Raw genomic sequence first — 19,933 nt, 5'->3', positions numbered from 1 at the left:
CCCCCCATCCTTGGAGGCGATGCTGGTGCGATGGTGGCCGCACCATCATGGGCCATGGCAGCCCTGACCGGGGGGGCACAACCGTCCCCTTGAGCTCCCCACCCTGCAGTACCCTCACCCAAAGCCCATCGCCCGGGTCCAGTTTCCCCTCCCTCCCTCCATCCCATGACAGTGCTTGGCTCCCAGAGCGCTGTGGGGTGGCCGTGGGGAGCGTGGCTTGACAAAGGGGGACAGGAGGGGCTGATGGCCCTGCCTGGCCCCCCCCCGGGCACCCCCTGCTCTGTTGACTGCCCTGTCAACACCCTCTGTATTTATTTTTACTACTTCTCTCATGTTGTGTGTTGTCACCTGTGTAAATAACATCTCTGACACTGAAAAGCTATTGCCTTTATATAAATATCATATATATTTTATATATATATATAAAAAATACCCTATTTTCTATTTTTGTATGGTTGCGTTCCGATTCCTGCAGCAGACGCTCTGGGAACACCCCCATTTCCTCCTCGGCAGCGTTAGGGGCATTTAACAGCTCTGTTACCGTTTGGCTTATCATTAAAACCCGGAATAAACGGTGCCGTGGGTCCGGTTCTGTTCAGCGGGTTCTGGGGCCGCAGGAGGTGGCTGCATCCCCCAAGGCTGCGCTGCTGCAGCATCACTGCGAGCTCCTTTGCTGGGATGGGGATGGTTGAGAGCCCCTGCTCCCACTTGGCTCCAAGTGTTGGATGTTTCCAGCCCGGCTGAGGCCGTTCCCTGCAGTGGGAGGAAAGGGAAGAGCCAGCAGCCAGGCAGATAAATCTGTTCCCAATATCAGGCCGTGCCGTGAGGGTTTGGTATTTCACAAAACAATTCCTGCACGTAATTGGGTCCTGATGTGCGGCGCTTCCCCACCGCGGGAGCCCAGGCAGCAGCCAGTGGCTTGGCACCGGCAGCTCAACGGCAGCCGCATCCCCTGTGCTGGGGGACAGCACGATGCAGCCCCCCCCCCCCCCTTCCCCGCCTGGGCTGGGGGTCCCAAACTGGGGCACTGAGGGGGAATGAGACCTTCGCTCCTGGGCCAGCACCCTCAGCCCTCCCTGGGGTCCGGTGCTGAGCATCGCACAGGATCCAGCCCAGGCTGCAGCCACTGCTTGAACCCCGCATCTCCTGCACCCCGGCGCTGAGCTGAAGCCTGACCAGGCAGCAGCATCGCAACCATTAGGCAGGGGCTCTCCTTGCAGCCCCTCTCTACCCACCCCGCTCAGCGATGCCCGGTCTGCGTTTGGGGACGGGTGTAAAACGCTGCCAAAACGCTGCCCAGGGCTTCCCCTGGCGCCAGCACCCGCGGCACGTGGTGGTGTGTGTGGCCTGGGCTCCTCCGAGCCCGCCCCAGCGCCTTCCTCCCCGGGGCGGCTTCCTCATCCTCGGCCTTTCGGTGCCCGGAGCGCCGGTGCCTGGCCCCGCGCCGAGCCCCGCGGGCACGGGCTGCGGCGGCGACGTCAGCTCCTGCCGATGAGCGGGAGATTTCGGCTTCCAAAACACGGCCGTGAGTCAGGCGCCTCCTTCCCGAAGGATTTTGGGTGGTCTGGGACAAGCCGGGACAGGCGCCGGCTCTCCAGGCTTCCCGGCAGCACACAGAAGCCCTGCCCCGGCATCCCGGAGTGGGGCGGAGGGGTTCTGCCCCATGCTGCTGGGAGCCCCACAGGGCTTCCTTGGAGGCTGACAGCTTGGCAGGGGTCTGTCCTCTGCTGGGTGTCCCCAAAGCCATGGATGCCGGTGGTTGTGGCCCCCTGATCCCATGCATGCAGCGGGGAGCGGAGATTGCAACAGGAGGGGATGTGGCAGCCAAAGCTTCCCGGTGCGGTGAGCGCAGGGAGCCGATGGTGAGGGTCGGTCTGGGGACCTCTCAGCCCAGGCCTGGCCTTCATCCTCTCCTCCCTGGCAGAGCCCCTGGGGGCTGTGGCACGGCTGGTGCCGGATGCTGCGGTCGCTGCAGCCTCGTGCGGGGACCCCGTGCCCGCGGCGTGCCAGCAATTTGCAGCCACATCAAACCAGGAGCAGGGAATGTCCCTGGAGACGCTGGCAATGCCGCACGCTGAGGCCTGGCAGCAGCTCAGCACACGTCCCCCCTGGCCCTTGTGCCCACAGCCACGCCAGTGCCCCCGTGGGGAGCACCCGGCTGCGTGCCCCAGCGTGCCGGCACCCCGCGGGCTCTGCCAGTGCAGCGGGCGGCCGGAGCCCATCATCTGCCCCCGGGGGCTCTGTGGTTCCCCTGTTTGGGGGGTCCCACACCGCGGTGGGGAGGGTGTGGAGTGAGACGGGACGGGACAAGACGAGACGGGATGGGGTGAGACGGGGTGGGATGGGATGGGATGGGATGGGGAGCCCCACCCCGGCAGTGGGGCAGCCTCAGCGCTGCTGGGGATGCTCTGTGGGGCAGCAGTGAATGGATGTGGGTTTTGGCTCCTCTAGAGCAGGGCCTGGTCATGAGTGGGTCCCTCCTTCCTCCTGCAGCCCCTGCTCCATTCACCCCAGTCCAGGACAAGCCCAGGGTCTGGAACCCAAAGGGGAGCAGTGGGACAGCCAGAGAGGGGGTTGTAGTGGGTAGGGGAAGGACAGGAGAAGGGAAAGCCTGGAAAAACCAGCCCCCAGTGAGACGGGCAGCAGCCGCCTGGGCAGTGCTGGGCAGAAGCAGTAGCCCCAGTCCAACCTCCTGGGCTCCCCATCACATCCCTGGTGGGGAGCAAAGGAGCTCCCCTTCTCCAGAGCTTGGGGGGTAGAGGGAAGGTGAATGAAGAGAGGTCTGGGACCAGGGTTTTATTGAGGAAGGCAAATTCGCAGCTGCAAGAGGCCGAGCGAGGTGCTGGGGCTGGGGCAGCTGGGCTCCCATCCCCAACAGGCAGACTCAGGCTGAGCATCAGCTCCCAAACCCCCTTGGGACAGGGGACCTGGGAGTCCTGGTGCTCTTCTCCCCTCCCAGGAGCTGCCAAGCAGCTTTCCCCACGGCCCCAGGCCCCCTCCCCAGCCCCACTAGGGCTTCGGCTGCCCCTTCTGATGGCGATGCCCTTGCACGGTGCGATGCACCCAGTCGATGTAGTTGGAGATCTTGGTGTAGATGTCGGGGTACCGGCGGTCCCCGCACCTCTGCCCGGAGAACGAGACGATGCCGTAAACCTTCTTCTTGAAGATCAGGGGTCCCCCGGAGTCCCCCTGCAAAGCACAAGGGGTGGGAAGGGGACGAGGGGGTCTCCTGGAGGGGGTTGTCTGGGGGGTCTCGATGCCGGCACCGCACTCACCGCGCAGACACCCTGCAGCGTGGCATTGCGGCTCGCCCCGCACATCATGTTGGACGAGACCTTGCCCCGCCACAGCGTCCGGCACAGGCTCCGCTTGACGATGGTGGTGCCGGTCTCCATGAGCTCGGTGGGCCGGTCGCCGTAGTTGGACGTGTCCCCCCAGCCCAGCACGAAGCAGACGGTGCCGGGCTTCAGGTCGATGTGTGGAGGGGGCAGGCGGATCCGCTTCACGTACTGGTTCAGCGTGGCCGACCTGTTGAGCTGGGGACACGGGTGGCTTTGCTGCTATGGCGGAGCCCCACGCCCCATCGCGCCCCATCCCATTCCCACCCCAGCTCCTTGCTCATGCTGAGCCCCTCTGCATTGGTCCCAGTGTGCTCGGAGCGAAGGGAGGGAGGGAGGGAGGTTGGTCCTCACCCGCCTCCATCGCACCCCATGGCGTGGCCCTGCTTCTCCGGAGAAGCACTGACATCTAGTGTCGGCTCGGTCCTGCATGGGGCACCCCCAGGCCCCCCCCACCCCGGGCCTCACCTTGAGCATGCGGATGTCGTTGTCCACCGAGCGGGGGTTATAGTGCGGGTGGGCGATGGACTCGGCGATGCTGAAGACCTGCTGGGACCCCTCGGGCTCCTGCAGCCGGTGGGCGCCCAGCACCACGCGCACCGAGGGGTTGCGCCTGCAGTGGAGGGGCCCTGAGCGGGTGCTGCTGTGGCTGGGGGGCAGTGGGGGGGGAAGGGAGCAGGGAGGCTTGAGGGGTGCATGGGTGGGTGGGAATGATGGAATAGAAAGATGGAGTGGTTTGGGGTGAAGGGAGCTTAAAGCTCAACCAGCTCCAACCCCTGCCACAGGCAGGGACCCCTTCCACTGGAGCAGCTTGCTTCAAGCCCCTGTGTCCAACCTGCCCTTGAACACTGCCAGGGATGGGGCAGCCACAGCTTCTCTGGGCACCCTGTGCCAGCGCCTCAGCACCCTCCCAGGGAAGAGCTTCTGCTTCATCTCCAACCTAAACTTGCCCTGTTTGTTTAAACCCATCACCCCTCGACCTGTCCCTAGAGGGCTGCATCTGGGATGGGGGTGGCTGTTTGTGCTGTGCCCCGGGGTGGGGATTGGGATGTGCATGCCCCCCAGTGGGACCATAGCTCACCGGGGAATGAGGCAGTGGGCTGCTGTCATCACCCACTTGGGCCACACCAGGAAGCCCCCACACACGTGCTGCCCGTCCATCTGGATGGAGGCGATGAAGGGCCGGGAGTGGGGGGGCACCACCTTTCCCCCGATGATCCGGCTCCCCTGGGTGCCTGGGGGGGGGGGGGGGGGGGGGGGAGTGCAGGCAGTCACTGGCTGCCAGGGTGTCCTGTGCCCCCCCCCCCCCCGCAGTGCTCTGTCCCGGGGTCTCCATCTCCCACCCCACAGCCTCCTCAGCCCCAGCTCCCCCTTTACCTGCTGGGGCCAGGAGCAGGATGGAGCCTCCCAGGCTAAGGATGAAGAGCCCAACCGTGACCATGCTGGGGCAGAGCAGGTCACTACCACCTCCTGTGGGGCCGCTCAGGATGGGGGGGGTGCTTAAATACTTCTGGGTGCCAGCGGGTATCTCCCTCCTGCTTCTTCCTCTCTGGGTGTCGCTGCTTTGTGCAATGCTGCGGGTGGGGGGCACAGGCGCTGCAATGGTGCCTCAGGGGTAGGTGCAGCTTCACCCCGGGGCAGGGACTGTGCGTGTACCGGGGTGGGTGTATGGGGGGGGGGGGGGTGAACCCCAGTGCTGCAGCCGGGAGCTCTGGCCCCAGCAGTGGGCACATTTCCTAACGGGCTGCGGTCGGAGCCTGGCTCGGGGCTTCCTGTGTCAGTTTGCCAGCGTTTGCCCAACGCGTTGGGAAACAGGAGCAGTGAGGGGGGGACCCGGGCTCCCCCTTTTCCATCCTCTCCCCGGTTGCATCTTCAGGGCCGGGTGCTGAGGCCATGGAGGTGCAACGGGAGCCATGAGAGTGGCCTCCGGCAGCGGCAGTGCCCCGGGGGGAGACCCCCCTGTGGTGCTGGGGGGGGCCAAAAGGAGGTGTCCGGGACAAGGACCAGGTCACTGCGCAGCCGGGACCCGCTGTGGGGCTTCCCCTCCCCGCACCCCAAAAGCAGCCGCGCCCCGAGGCCGGGTGAGGGGCGGCGGCAGTGGCGGGCCGCGCCCGGCAGACGGAGCTGTGCGGGCGGCGCGGGAGGCGGGAGCACCGGCGCGGCCCCGACATCCCTGCGCATCCCGCAGCCCCACCGGGGATGCCGCCGCCCGCCGGGCCCTGAGCGCCGGGACGCCGGCGGCCGCCGGCCCCGCTCCGCCTCGCCCCGTCCGGCCCCGAGCCCAGCGGAGCCGCCGCCCAGCCCGCACGGAAAATGGAGTGAGTACCGGCCGGGCTCCGCAGCGCTGAGGTGGGAGGGCGGGGGGGGGGTCCCCCCGAGTGCCAGGGCCCGGGACCCCGCACCGCGGGCTCACCGAGCTCACACCGGGGCCTCATATCCCGTCAATGCAGGAGCTCGGGAGCATGAAACCGGGGGGTCGTCCCCGTCGTCCTCCCCTCAATCCCGGGGACTCAGAACCCCAACACCGGGGCCTCGCGGCCCCCCGGTACCGGGGCTCGGGACCCCCCCCCCCCCACGCCCTCATTGCCCCCCCGGTGCTGCTCGGGTCCTTGCCCGGGGGTGCCGCAGCTCCGGCTCGGGGTGCAGCGGCGGAGGCCCCGGTGTGGAGCGGGGGCTGCGGGGGGGGCGTCTCCGCTGGCAGCGGTGCGGGAAGCGGGGGGGGGGGGGGGGGGGGGGGGGGGGTGGGAGGGGCGTTTATTTTTGTGTTTTGAACCTGTTGTTGCCGCTGCGGGACCGCGGAGCCCCCCCCGCACCCCCAGCCCTGAGCCGCGGCTGCTGCTGTGCGGGGTCCCGAGGGACGGACGGGTGCTCTCCGTACCCCGGCCTCGTCCTTTGTGTGCTGCGGTGGGGCCCTGCCGGCTGGGTCGGTGCCTGCAGGCGGGCTCAGAGCCGCGCATGGGGCTTTGCGGGTGATGGAGGGAGCAGGTGGAGGCCCGTGGTTGGGATCCATCCTGCCCCGCACTGGGTTTGCCCCACGGGGACTGGTGGTGCTGGGAGAACGCGGGGCTGGGCGGCTGCTCACGGCGCTGGGTGCCAGCAGCTGTGTCTCACTGAGGCCTTTCCTTCCCTCCCATGCTTTGGTCCCCACCGTGGCAAACAAGGGTCTCCCCGCATCCCTTGGGGCGCATCCACCCTGCCCGGGGTCAGCGACGCTCCATCGGCCTTGTCCTGATGCTCCTGGTGAGATGCCGGGTGCTCAACAGGTCCCCCTCGCCTCCATCCATCTCCCACTGAGGGAGAACCCCATGGGGTGCTGGTGAGAGGTGGGAAGGGGGGTTCCTGGGGTCGGGGTGGGCTCTGGTCGTGGTGGCACCATTGGGGGCCCGGGCTCATGTCAGAGGCGGTGGGGCTGGGGGAGCAGAGCAGCGCCCTGTGCTGCTGGAGGGACGGGAGGCGAGAGCTCGCCAAGGCAGGTCCATGGCTTTGGGCAGCTCCTCGGGGTGCTGGTGCCTTCAGAACAGTGCCTCACTGGGGAGCAAAACGTGTGTGTGATTTGCCAAAAGGCAGGGAGGGAAAGGGCAGAACCGAGGAGCACGATGAGCCCTGGGGAGCGGGACGAGGAGCTGCAGGAGCCGGGCAGCGAGGAGCCCTGCAGCTCCGGGTCTCGCTGGGTCAGTCCTGCTGCCTCCAATCCTGGTCATGGGCAGGTTTAGGAGGGTCCTGGGGCAGTGGGGACGCAGCGAGGTCTCCCCTGATGTCGGCCTGGCTCTGAAGCAGACCGTGGGTGCTTTGGCTCCTGCTTCTCCTTGGTGCTGGCAGTGGCTGGAGGAGGGTCCTGGCTGCTGCGAGGCGCTGGTGCCTGGGGAGGTTTGGCTGAAAGCTTCCAGCTCTTCTGAAGACGTTGGACCCATCGGAGCTGCTCGTCTGTCCCGTGCTCCTGCTGCTGTTGATGTGCTTGAGCAGCTGGAGGTTGTGGGTCTCCTCTGAGTGGGGACCCTCCTGGTCCTGCCCTCCCAACCCTGCTCATCCCTGATCTGACGCTGAGCAGTAGCTGGCGAAGGAGGGAGGCTTCTGCCTGAGGAATCATCTGGGAGCACTTTGGGAAGGGACTTGGGACTTGGGGCTGGGGAGAAGCAGAACCCCACTGATGCTCCCTAGGCTGGAGCAGCAGGGAGCCGGCGGAGGTCAGGTCCATCCCTGCAGGCTTTGGCCATGTACGGTGGGCCGGGGCCTCTCGGCTGGGCAGGAACCGGAGCAGGTTTCCTGGGAAGCTGCCGGTGTTGGTGTTGGTGTTGCCGCTTCCTGGCCGTGGGCCCGTCTCCAGCACCGGAGGTGCCGGGGCGGGGTGGGGGGGGGAAAGCCGGGAAGCACCATGGCAGGGTCGGGTGGAGGCAGCGTGTGCAGGAGCCCGTCTGCTCCATCCGGGGGTGAGTGAGCCCCAGGGCCCCAGACAGGAGCTGCTCTTGGGGGGGTGTGGATGAGCCCTGCAGCAGCCCGGGAGCACAGAGAGGAGCCGGGGCGGATCCTGCCCCAGCCAGGTGTTTCCTGGTGGAGATGGCTTGGATGCGGGATGAGCCCAGCCCCTTTGGCTCGGCGCCGAGGACCGAGCTCCTGTGGGTTCCTGGGGCTCATGGGGGTGCCCTTGCCTGGAGCCACGTTCCTGATGCTCCTTGGAGCCTCGTGTGTGCCCATGGACAGGGCATTGGTGTGGGAAAGCCGTGCTGCCTTGTGTGAATGGGGACCCAGGCACCGAGTGACACTGCCCCGAGGTGCCAGGAGCTGTGTCCCGGCCGGTTGGCGCTCCCAGGCATGGGGAGAGGCCGGCTCCATGCTCATTCATAAACTGGGGGGGGAGTTTCCTGGTGGAGCCTTGCTCCTCTAACTGGAAGGGAGCTGGAAACCCGAGTGTTTGGAGGGCACTTGAACCATTGTTTGAAAGATCTGTAATTTTCCAATCAAACTCCCTCCCCAAGCCTCCGTTCATCAAATATTCATGGGATCCATTTTCTCCTGGCACTCCCAGCCCACATCTCAGCCCGAAGAATCAATCAGGCAGCGCTGCTTGCTCTAATGCATCCTGCGTTTTCGGGAGCCTGGGGCTGCCATCTCCTCCTCCTGCCCCCCCCCCCTCCCCATCGCTTCCCCGCTCTCCCCATCTCCTCCCAGGGCCGCAGCAGCGATGGGGAGGGAAGGGGCTGAGCACGGTGGGGCAGGGATCGGAGGGGTCCGCCCCGCGCTCGGCTCCGTGGTGTCGCAGCTTTCGTTTGCCTTTGTGGTCGATGCGCTCCCGGCGAGGGCGTTCGATCGCGGCCCCGCTGACGGAGGCTGCAGCCTCCCCACGGCAGCGTCACTCCAGGCCCAGGCAAGGGGCCCGGCTCTTGGCATGGGAACGGGGCCGTAAATCAGCGCCGGTGCCTCGACTGCTGCCGGTGCTGCCGTTCACACGGGGTCCAGGCCGTGCAGCCCTCGCCATCCCCGGTGCCGGTGGGGAGGTCCAGGCTCTCCCCCTGCCTTCCCCTGGGCTCGGAGCTGAGCGGGTGGAGAGGGAGCGGAGGTCAGGGCAGCGGAGGAGCGGCTCTTTGCACATTTGGATGAGCTAATGGGAAAAAAGACCGAGGAAGGCAAATAAACATTATTGTTTCGTGTCAGGCGGGGAGGAGACAAAAGGTCACGGGCTTCCCTTGTGATGGTTAGGAAACGGCAGCATCAGCAGGGCTGGAAAGGGCTGGAGAGCAAAGGGAGAGCGCAGTGCATGCACGGGGCACACGCGTGCTCCCACGTGTGTGAGGATCCATCCCGGGGGGCCGGGGAATGCTGCCGTTGCAGGTGGGAGTTCCCAGGACGTCATCCCCCGGTGCCACCCGCATCCCTGGTCCTTTCAGCCTCCTCTCCCACACCACAGCCCGCGGCTTTCCCGGCCATGTGGTGCATCCAGGAACGGCTCGAGGAGCTGCGCTGGGACCCGCGGGGCTGGGACATGCACAGCACGGGCACCGGGCGGGACAGCATGAGCCTGTTCACCGCTGCTCCGGAGACCCGGTGAAGTGAGGGGGGAGGCAGAAGGGCTCACTCTGGGCTTCTTTTCCCAGTTTGTGGCTCCTTAGGAGCTGGGTGGAATTGGGTTTGATGGCCCTGGTTTGGTGGCACTGGGTTTGGTGGCACTGGTTTGGTTGCACTGGGCTCGGAGGCCCTGGTTTGGTGGCCTGGGTTTGGTTGCACTGGGTTTGGTGGCACTGGGTTTAGTGGCACTGGTTTGGTTGCACTGGGCTTGGAAGCCCTGGTTTGGTGGCCTGGGTTTGGTGGTACTAGTTTTGTGGCCCTGGGTTTTGTGGCACTGGGTTTGTTGGCACTGGATTTGGTGGCACTTACTTTGATGGCCCTGGTTCGGTGGCCCTAGGTTTGGTGGCACTGGACTCAATGGCACTGGTTCTTGGCACTGGGCTCAGAGGCCCTGGTTTGGTGGCACTGGGTTTGGTGGCACTGGGCTTGGAGGCCCTGGTTTGGTGGCCCTGGTTTGTTGGCACTGGGTCTGGTGGCACTGGGTTTGGTGGCACTTGGTTTGGTGGCCCTGGTTTGGTGGCACTGGGTTTCTTGGCACTGGGTTTGGTGGCACTGGGTTTGGTGGCACTGGGCTTGGAGGCCCTGGTTTGGTGGCCCTGGTTTGTTGGCACTGGGTCTGGTGGCACTGGGTTTGGTGGCACTGGGTTTGGTGGCCCTGGTTTGGTGGCACTGGGTTTGGTGGCCCCGGTTTGGTGGCCCTGGGTTTGGTGGCCCTGGGTTTGACAACCCCGGTTTGGTGGTGCTGGGTTTGATGGCCCGGGTTTGGTGGCCCTGGGTTTGATGGCCCCAGTTTGGTGGCAGTGGGTTTGGTGGCACTGGGTTTGGTGGCCCTGGTTTGGTGGCCCTGGGTTTCACAATCCCGGTTTGGTGGCCCTGGGTTTGATGGCCCGGGTTTGGTGGCACTGGGTTTGGTGGCCCTGGGTTTGACAACCCTGGTTTGGTGGTACTGGGTTTGATGGCCCGGGTTTGATGGCCCCTGTTTGGTGGCCCTGGTTTGGTGGCCCTGGGTTTCACAACCCCGGTTTGGTGGCGCTGGGTTCGCGCATCCCCCTCCCAGCGGCTCGCCCCGTTGCCATGGCGCTGTTGCCATGGCGCCGTTGCCAGGGAACCGCCTCCCGCCTCGGCGGAGCCATCAGTCACTGGGGGGCCCCATTGGCACCGGCCCGGCCCAGGGGTGCTGAGGAAGAGGAGGATGGTGGCTGGGGGCGGGGGGGAGCTTGCCTTGAGCCCTGGCTCCATCTTCCTGCTCCCGGTAGCTGAGGGAGCCGGCCCCAGGGCCAGGGCCCGGTGTCCCCAGTGTGATGGATCAGTGCTCCCGGGGCAGTGGCTGGGGTCCAGCACAACGTGCTGGGGCAACTGGGGCCAGAGGGTGGAGCGAGGGGCATCCGGCCTGTTCCATGTCTTTCCCTGGGCCAGGAAGGTTCCTGGCGTCCGACCCGGGAATGTGGAGGCTGTAGCAAATAATGGAAAATAAAAGAGGATGGAGGAGGGAGGAAAAGCAGAAGAGGACGTTTCAGGAATGCTGTAAAAGTTTGGAACCATCCGATGGGGCAAGATCCAGGAGAGGAGCAGGCCCTGGTCCAAAGTGCTCTGAGTCTGTGGTGCCGTGAGCTGGACTCGGGGGGTCCAGGGCGGTTTCACCCTTGGGCTGGAGCCCAACGCAGGGGCCATGGTGCGGCTGCTGCCAGTGCTCGCCCCATGTCGCATGGGTTCCGTTGCCATCCAAACCGGACGCCCCAGGGGGAACCGGGGCTGCCCTCTCTGTGCCTCCCATTGGGGTTGGTGCTGTATGAAGCCAGGGCTGGCTCCAACCGGTGTCAGTGGGGCCATGGCCCCCACGTGCGCAGCTGCGGTGCGGCGGCGCTTCTGCACCGGCTCCTTCCTAATGGCTTTTCCTGCTGTGCTGGGGCCATAGTGTCCTGTGAGGGCTCCTCTCCTGGGAGCTGTGACATGGATGTGACTGAAGCACCGGGTCCTAGAGCCATGGGCTGGGAGCTGAGGCAGGTGGGGTCCCTGCCCGGGTTCCCTCCCGCCTGCAGGCTCTGCTGCCCTGTGCTCTGGGAGCCGAGTGGCACGGATCCATCGCCTGACGACACCTCTGTGCCTCCCACCCCAATTACTGTCACAGCGAAGCACTTCGTTAGCGCTGTCTGGTGAGCATCCAGCCGCCTCCTGTGGTGCTGGAGCATCCCCCATGGCCGCAGGGCCCCAGGCAACTGCTGGACCTGCACCTGATGCTGTTGGCATCACCGGGCCCATGGGGCTGCGATGCCGGTTGGGCTGGTCCAGGGCGCTTGTGGCACATGGGCACGAGACCCCAAATGCTTGGAAGAGCTGTGTAGGGACCCATGAGGCTGCTGCCACCCAGGCGCATGATGCGCATCCATGTGTGTGTTCATGTGTGTGTGTGTGTCCCCGTGTGCATGCGTGTGCTGTGCATGCAGCCCGGAAAGGTCAGCGTCCAGGAAAGGTGTCAGCAGCCAAGGAATGGGCTTGGAATGGAAAGTGTGAGCCAGGTTGAACCGCAGGGATGGCCAGGACCGGGAGCCCCGCTCCAGCCCGGCCGTGGTCACCGTTTCCATCTGCACCATGGCAGGAGTGGGCCTGGCTGTGCCAGGTCTGGGCAAGGTGCCTGTCCCCAGGGATCCAGGCAGAGGGGGACTCGGCTCTGTGAGGGGAAGGGAAGCGTCTGGCCCATGGCTGTGTCCTCTGTGGGGTGGCACGATGTGGCACAATGTCCCCAGTCCCTGCGCCGTGGTGGCCACGCTCTTCACTGCGCTCTGTGCTCTCTCGCAGGGCTGTGGAGGCCAGCACCCTTCAGCAGGAGCGGCTGCAGGCCATTGCGGTGAGTCCCAGTGTCCCCGCATCCCAGTGTCCCCGCATCCCAGTGTCCCCTTATCCCAGTGTCCCCCCATCCCAGTGTCCCCGTATCCCAGTGTCCCCGTATCCCAGTGTCCCCGTATCCCAGTGTGCCCGTATCCCAGTGTCCCCCCATCCCAGTGTCCCCTTATCCCAGTGTCCCCCCATCCCAGTGTCCCCCCATCCCAGTGTCCCCGCATCCCAGTGTCCCCGCATCCCAGTGTCCCCAGATCCCAGTGTCCCCAGATCCCAGTGCCACACAGGGTGGACCCCAGCAGGGATGAGGGTGCCGGTCCCAGGGACACACCGCAGCCGAGTGCAGGATCCCACAGGGCTTGGCTGCGCTGGTGAAACAGGGACAGAGCGAGCAGGAGGTTTAATTAATGAAGCAGCATCTTGACGAGTCCCGGGAGGGGAACAAGAGTTGATTCCCCTTCACCCTTTCCCAGGATGGGGCCGGGGACGGTGCAGACCCAGCCGTGGCTATTGGTGGTCCCATTCATAGCAGCCCCGTTGGCACGGAGCAGGGCTCTGGGTTGGTTTTAAACCCCGCCACGGGCTGGCAGCTTCCCCATCCCATCCACTACCGGCCCATCTCTGCCACACAAAGGGCAAATTGTTCCTGGCCGGAGGAGAAGGGACGCGGGTGACGCTGCCCAGGCTGGGGCTGAGCCTGCTCAAGCGACCTGCATGGGCCCCATGGCTGGGGGGGCCCCGGTTCCCCTGTGCTGGCAGCTCGCTCCATGGGGCCGGGCAAGGGGAACACACCTGGAGATGGGGAGCAGAGCCCCAGGTCTCTGCACCCTCCGTGCCTCAGTTTCCCCCGGTGAGGGCAGGGATGGGGCAGCCCCCGGTGGGATGCTCTGTGCCCGGGAGCCCCTCTCCTGACCGGGAGGGATGAGCCCCCCCCTTCCCTGCTCCGAGCCCGGCTCTGCCGCCCTCATCCCTGCAGGAGAAGCGGAAGCGTCAGACAGAGATCGAGAACAAGCGGCGGCAGCTCGAGGACGACCGGAGGCAGCTGCAGCACCTCAAGGTGAGGATTCCCCGGGCTGCATCTGCACCGGGGACCCCCCCCCCCCCCCCAGGCTGCGGTGCCCACAGGCAGGACCCTGACCCGCTTCTGCTCCCCAGTCCAAGGCTCTGCGGGAGAGATGGCTGCTGGAGGGGGCCCCGGCCTCAGCCTCCGAGGAGGAGGAGGCCATGAAGAAGCAGATGCAGGAGGATGAGGTGAAGACCAAGGAGCTGGAGGAAACCATCCAGAGGTAACGGGGACGGTGCTGGGGTTGTGGCACCCTCCAGAGACCCCCCTGGCAAGGAGGGATGCTGAGCTGCAGCTCGGTCCCATGCACAAGCTCAGGACGTGATGCTGTGATCCCACTCGCAGCTGCAGGGAATGGAGATGCCTCCTCATGGCGCTGCTGGTGCTGAGCCATGAAACCCCCCAGTTGGGTTTGTGCTGCCTTTAGACCGGGGGCTGCATCCAGCCCCTCTGAGCATGGACACCCCCGGGGGGGGCTGCTCCATCCCTGGAGCAGGGCAGGGCAATGGGGGGCTGGTTCCTTATGGACCCATCGTGGTGGCTTGGCCCTTGGGGAAGGAACTGGGTGGGAGGTTGGTGGAGAGAATCCTCAGCCCCTGCCGGGCCCCGTCGTGCCTGTGCTGCCGGGGGGGTGTCCCGGCGGCAGGAATGCCATCCGTCACGGCTGTGCCGTCGATTACTGCGCATCGGTGCAGAGAGGGGTCAGGCACGAAGGGGCCTTTGTGTGGCTCTAATGGCGCGGTGCATTCCTCCGCCGGCGCCTCGCGGTGCTGAAGGCGGGGGGGGGGGGGCTCTGACGGCTCCCATTGACACAGACACGGATCCTTGGGGGCTCCCCGGACCTCAGCCACGTCCCGGTGGGGCTCGTGGCCGGGAACGGGCGGTCGCCTTCATGGGAAGCTCAAACAGGAGCAGGGATGGAGCAGCATCGCTCCGTGCCAGCGAGCACCAGTGTGTGGCGTGGCTGGGTGACACCGCATGGGGACAGCAGGACACCCCATGGGGTCAGTCCACGTCCCTGCCTGGTGCCAGTGAAATGGGTTCTTCCATCCCATCAGCCAAGGGATAGTGGTGGCTGTGCTGGAGGTCGGTCGGTCTCTGTCCCTGCCCATGAGCCTAGGGGCTGATTTGTGCTTCCCCTCTCCTTTTGTGCCATGTCTCTGGCCCATGTTGGTGGCTCTGCTGCCTGCACCGTGGCCTCTCAGCCCCGGCTCTCCCCACAGGCTGGAGAAGGAGCTGGAGACGCTGGAGAACAGCAGCTCAGTGGCTTCCACCAAGGAGAACCTGGCAGAGGCGGCAGCGGCACCAGCCAAGGAGGAGAAAGCCGAGCCCGTCCCCAACACGCAGAAGGTGGGCACGGCCGCAGTGTGAGAGGGGTCACAGAATCCCAGCCTGGCTTGGGTTGAAGGGACCTTAAAGCTCCTCCAGCCCCAACCCCTGCCATGGGGACCCCTTCCACTGGAGCAGCTTGCTCCAAGCCCCTGTGTCCAACCTGCCCTTGAACACTGCCAGGGATGGGGCAGCCACAGCTTCTCTGGGCACCCTGTGCCAGCGCCTCAGCACCCTCCCAGGGAAGAGCTTCTGCCTTATCTCTAACCTGAGCTTCCCCTGTTTCATTCAGCCAAACCAGAGCTGGCTCTTGGTGCTGGCACAGCGGTGGGCAGTGGGGACCAGCAGTGCCGGTGCTGTGCCATGTCCCGTGCCCCGGGTGCGCAGCATCGACGCACAGCAGCTCCTAACCTCTCCCTTCTGTTTTGCAGAGTCCCCTGGGCGCTGTCAAGGGTAGGTGATCCCCAGTCCCTGCTCCCGGCTGGTGCTGCCCTGGGTGGGGTGGGGGGGAAGCCGGGGCAGCCCCATCCCCTGTCCCCATCCCCTCCTGCACAGCGGTGCCATCCATGGGCACACGGGTGTCTCCCCTCTCCACCTCCAGCCGAGAAGAAGGTCTCCAGCAGCCCCATGAAGGCGGTGGAAGGCACTGACATGATGAAGGCCGGTAGGTGCCTGCTTCCCGGGAGGAACGCTCCTTCCCGGCCGCTTCCCCGCTCCCGTCCCGCGCCGCCCCTCGGCTCGCTGCTGCTCCGCAGCCCCGGCACCGCTCCATGGCTTTCCAAGCCCAAGGCACAGAGCATCAGTTATTTGCAATCAGAGGGGTTGGTTTCGCTTCCACGCCGTGGCTGGGTCGTGGTTCAGGGCCCCCCTTCACCCCCCATTCCATGTCTCTGCTCCAGTTTCATCCTTCACCTCCCACTCTCTTTGCGGCTTCTTGGCACACGGGTCAGGGAGCAGCGCGTTGGCTGCCGGCGTGGCTGACCCTCTGCCCGTGGCCCCACAGCCCCATGGCCCCACAGCCCCATGGCCGGCTGCCAGGGGGAGCAGCCAAGCTGGGGGCCCTGGGACCGGCTCCGCTGCTGGACGGGGTTGCTCTGGTTTCGGGGGGATGGCTCAGACCAGGCTGTGGCAGAGCCCATCTTAGGCTCATTGGAGCACAGCACCGCCGGGACTTGGTGATCCCGGTGCCAGGAGCTGAAGGATTGGTGCTGAGGACCTCCCATCCCACCGGGGCCATGGGGCTGCCCCAGCGCCAGCACCCTCGCAGGGGGATGCCACCAAGCATGAGCTTGGTCCTCAGCAGCCGGACAGCCGGACACGGGGGATGCAGGAGCGGAGGTAAGGGGATGCTGGGATGGCAACGGCCCCGCAGGTCCCGGTAGGAACGCTGTGCCCGGGATGTCGCACCCACCTCTGCCATTCACTGCTCCTGCTGCTGCCTCGCTAACGCCGCTGAGCACCGCACAGCACCGCACCGCACCGCGCCTGCTCGCTGCAGGGGCTGGGGAGGGCCAGGGCCGCTGTAACGCGTGCTGTGTGCTTTGTGTCCCAGCCATGTACTCGGTGGAGATCACTGTGGAGAAGGACAGAGTGACTGGGGAGACCAAGGTCCTGTCCAGCACCACCCTGCTCCCCCAGAACCACTGTCTGCAGGGGGTCAAAGTGTACGAGGATGAGCTGAAAGGTACGGCCCGGCCCGCAGCGCCCGTGGGCGGCAGGAGCAGGGCACAAGGGAGCAGCGGCCGGAGCATCCCAATGGGCACCGGGGCCGGGAAGTGCCAGGGCTGCTCCTGGCCGCCCTCACCAGCTCTGCAGGGAACACTTGATGGGGGCAACCCCGCAATGGCTCCAATCCTGCGCCCCGGCCCCCCGGTGCGGGATCCATCCATGGTGGTATCAGCCCTGGCTTGCACATCATGGCCCTGCAGCACGGAGAAGAGGATCTGCTGTGTCCAAGACCCAGGGGAACGTGGCACTGGCACTGTGGCGTGCCCTGGCTGGCTGCAGGCACAGAGGATGTGCAACAATAGGGACCAGCCCCTGCCTTTGGGGACCTCTGGGAACCTGCTCTGTGGTGACCCACGAGGGATGGTCGTGTTGGTGGCAAGGACCAGCCACGGAGCTGCAGAACGGTACTGGGACACCGGTGGCCAGGTGGCGACCATCTCTCCAAGGGAACCGTGTGGCACTGACAGCCAGTGCCATTCAACACCCTCACTGTGGCCGTGGCTGTGCCGGACCACACCATCCATCGCCTGGCTCAGGACCCTCGGCTCCAAGGATGCTCCTCGGCAGCGATCGGCGCAGGGCAGCGCGCGCTGGTCCTGTCTCATCCATCGCTCCATCCACGCGCTCTTGCACTGATCATCGCATGATGCCCCAAGTCAAGTGGAAAACGCGATGAGCCGGAGGCAGGGATGCTGCCGTCTGCTGCCTCCAGCAGCCGTGCGGAGCGCCGCGGCCCCGCCGGGATGCAGCGGGATGCGGTGGGATGCGGCAGGACCGTGGTGGAGCAGCGCCTTGCTGGGCTGTTTGGTGGTGGCAGCGGGGATCTGCCGCGGAGCATCCCGCTCCGCGACCCGGCAGCTCCCGAGGAGCCAAGTTCTGGGAGCTGCTCCTCTCCTGCTTTCCCTTTGGCTTCCCCATCTGCTGCCGGGGCGGAATGGGAGGGGGGGTCCGGGCTTCGATGCGAGGGAGGGGAAGGGTTCCATGAGGAGGAGCTTGCCCGGGTGCAGTCGCGCTGCCCTCACTCTCCGTCTCTTGTCCCCGCAGTGGTGCACGCGGTGAGCGCCGAGGACGGGGCTCTGCAGAACGGGGCGCATCCCCTCAGCTCCTCCGAGGTCGAGGAGCTCCTGCACAAGGCGGACGAGGCCACGCTGAGCGAGGGCACCGCGGCCAAGGCGGGCGAGGAGCCCGGTAGTGCCACGGGCAGCCAGAAGGCGACGCCGAGGCGGGAGATCACGGGGCTGCAAACCAAGGCACGGGAGAGCCCCGCGCCCGAGGGCACGGAGCCGAGCCGCGAGCAGCCCGTCACCATGATCTTCATGGGCTACCAGAACGTGGAGGACGAGGACGAGACCAAGAAGGTGCTGGGGCTGGAGGGCACCATCAAGGCCGAGCTGGTGGTGATCGAGGACGCCGAGAGCAAGCCGGAGCCGGCGCTCAAGGACCACGCACCGCCCAACGGCACCGCGCTGGAGCCCGCGGCCGCGCAGCCGCTGCGGGAGGAGAGCCCGGGCGGGCAGAACCCGGGCACCAACGCCACGGATGCCAAGGAGGCCGAGCAGGACACGGACGTGAAGAAGCAGCGCTGCAAGTGCTGCACGGTGATGTGAGCCCCCCCCCGCGCCGAGCCCCCCGCCGCCCCGGCCCCCCGCTCGCCAGGCCCGCGCCGGGCTCCTTCCCACCGGACACGGACCCTCCTCCTGCAGCATCGACACGGGAGAGCTGCAGCCGCGGCCCCCTCTGCCCAGCGCTGCCTGTGGTATTTATTAGAGACCCCCCTCATCCTCCTGCCGACGACGCCGGAGCCTTTCCCCCCCCCCTTCTTCCTCTCACCGACAACTTCCCACCCGGAGCCGGCCGGGGCTTGGAGGATGCTGCTGCTGCATCCGTAGGTGACTCCCGGGTACCAGTGGCCAGCGGGACCCAGCACACGGCCAGCATGGAGCCAGCCCGGTTCTCTGCACCTCCATCATCCACTTCTCCTGCAGGGAAAGGCCCTGGGCTGCTGTCGTTCCCCCCTGCCCTGGCTGCCCATGGATGTCCCTGCTCCATCCTGCAGCCTCAGTCCTGGGCTCCCCAAGCCATGAGCCCCTCTGGGACTGAGCGTGGCCAGGCAAGGGAAGGGTGCTAAGGGCAGCATCCCCTCCACAACGCTGGGCACAGCTGGGAGCTCACAGGGGGCCATGGGCCATGTGTGGCTCCTACGGGAGATGCTGCTCTGTCCCCCTGGATACCCCGTGCAGGAGCTCCTCCACAGTGATGCTGTCACCATCCAGGTCCCAAGGCCGGGGCCATTCCTCCATCCTCCATCCTTGCTGGGGCTGAGCGGTGGTGGCCGGTGCCCGTGTTCTCCCAGGGTGACCTGGGTGGTGATGGCAGCGAGGGAGCCCAGCCCCATGGGGCCAACAATGGGGCAGCAGCTCTGGTGCGTCCTCAAGCCACAGGAGGGGGGGGGCCCAGCCCCATGTCCCCCACAGCGGCAGCTTTTAAAGCCACGTTCTGGGGCCCCGGATGAGTGGGACAGCCCAGTTCACCCCAGGCACCGGGACTGGGAGCTGCTGGGGGTCCAGGAGGGTGTCCCTGGGAGGCTGTGTCCGTGCTGGGACTGCGCAGCCCTCCCCATGCCCCAGCCCTTCAGCGGGGATTTCACCACCAGCACCAGCGTTTCCTCCCCACTGAGACCCGCTGGGGCAGGCGGGGGGCCCCCGGCAGCACCCATGGGTGCTGAGCCCATCTCAGGGCACCTCTGCCCTGCCCTGGGGTGGGGGCTGTCTCCAAGAGGGGGGGGTCCCATCTCCCACCGACCCTGTCCCAGCCGGGCTGGCGGTCCCCATCCCCGTGGCCTGGGGGCCCCCCCGGTGCAGCCGGCGCAGGGCATTGGGATCAGCCCATCGGGATGCGGGTGGTAGAACTGCCAGAAATGGGACTCAGACCCCAAAGCCTTTCCTCCCTCCCCCCCCACCTTGTGTGAGCAGTGACACCCCCCCCCCCCATAACATCCCAATTGCTGCCCCAGTTACAACCCAGGCTGCAGTTCCCCCCCCCCCCCCCCCATGGAATCACTACAGGGATAGGGGAGGCGCTGGGGCTGTGTCCCATAGGGAGACGATCCCAAGCCCCCTGGGAAAGGCAGAGCTGCGGTGGGGAGGGGGGGCCCGCGGCTGGCACCTCCGGGGGGACACAGAGCGGGGGCTCAGCCGGGTGCCCCATGGCTCCTGGGGGCTGGCTCCGGGCTGGTCCCCAGCGGGGCCGCGCATCACCTCCCGCACCCCCTCTCCCCACCCCGGGTCCCGCATTGCCCCCCCCCCCCCGATCCCGCGGCGCAGGGAGCGGGATCGGGCCCCACGGGGTCGGGGGGGCGGGGGGGCGGCTGAGGACCTTGTCCATGTGTCCCAGCCCCATCCCGCAGCCCCCGCCCGGCTCCGCTGAAGTGCACTTCCCGCATTCCCGAGCTTTTCACTTGTGCCGAAGCCGTTTGAAGTTCTGCCCCCCCCCCCCCCCCCCCCCGACCCTCCCCGTTGTTTGTAAAACACCCGAACCGAGCAAATAAACTGTGTGAACAACCAGCCTGGAGCCTCTGCCT

General features: G+C 66.4%; 2 protein-coding genes across 2 annotated transcripts; one reads left to right on the top strand and one right to left on the bottom strand.

Moving 5' to 3' along the window:
* Positions 1–3,005: 3,005 nt before the first annotated feature.
* On the bottom strand, positions 3,006–4,887 carry PRSS57 (serine protease 57). The gene is made up of 5 exons (XM_057407461.1): positions 4,716–4,887; positions 4,420–4,573; positions 3,807–3,951; positions 3,276–3,536; positions 3,006–3,189 (listed from the first exon to the last, which is right to left on the bottom strand). The coding sequence occupies exons 1-5, from the start codon at positions 4,777–4,779 to the stop codon at positions 3,010–3,012; spliced, it is 804 nt and encodes a 267-aa protein (XP_057263444.1). The 5' UTR covers positions 4,780–4,887; the 3' UTR covers positions 3,006–3,009.
* Positions 4,888–5,547: 660 nt separating this feature from the next.
* Positions 5,548–18,079, top strand: PALM (paralemmin). Its single transcript, XM_057407465.1, has 9 exons — positions 5,548–5,656; positions 12,195–12,243; positions 13,210–13,290; positions 13,389–13,519; positions 14,520–14,646; positions 15,057–15,079; positions 15,201–15,289; positions 16,178–16,309; positions 17,398–18,079. The coding sequence occupies exons 1-9, from the start codon at positions 5,652–5,654 to the stop codon at positions 17,958–17,960; spliced, it is 1,200 nt and encodes a 399-aa protein (XP_057263448.1). The 5' UTR covers positions 5,548–5,651; the 3' UTR covers positions 17,961–18,079.
* Positions 18,080–19,933: the final 1,854 nt, after the last annotated feature.

The sequence above is a fragment of the Pezoporus wallicus genome, unplaced genomic scaffold, assembly GCF_028554395.1.
Source record: "Pezoporus wallicus isolate ANWC-B61680 ecotype Strahan unplaced genomic scaffold, APGP_CSIRO_Pwel_v1 contig_14048, whole genome shotgun sequence".
In the NCBI taxonomy this organism is placed as follows: Eukaryota; Metazoa; Chordata; class Aves; order Psittaciformes; family Psittacidae; genus Pezoporus; species Pezoporus wallicus.
This window is presented reverse-complemented; position numbering and strand designations above follow the sequence as displayed.

Coding starts and splice junctions, on each gene's coding strand:
- PRSS57 (XM_057407461.1), bottom strand. CDS start 4,779: ATGGTCACGGTTGGGCTCTTCATCCTTAGCCTGGGAGGCTCCATCCTG. Junction 4,574..4,715: donor CCTGCTCCTGGCCCCAGCAG/GTAAAGGGGGAG, acceptor CCCCCCCCCCAG/GCACCCAGGGGAGCCGGATC. Junction 3,190..3,275: donor CGCTGCAGGGTGTCTGCGCG/GTGAGTGCGGTG, acceptor TGTGCTTTGCAG/GGGGACTCCGGGGGACCCCT.
- PALM (XM_057407465.1), top strand. Junction 13,291..13,388: donor GGCAGCTGCAGCACCTCAAG/GTGAGGATTCCC, acceptor TCTGCTCCCCAG/TCCAAGGCTCTGCGGGAGAG. Junction 15,290..16,177: donor CACTGACATGATGAAGGCCG/GTAGGTGCCTGC, acceptor TTTGTGTCCCAG/CCATGTACTCGGTGGAGATC.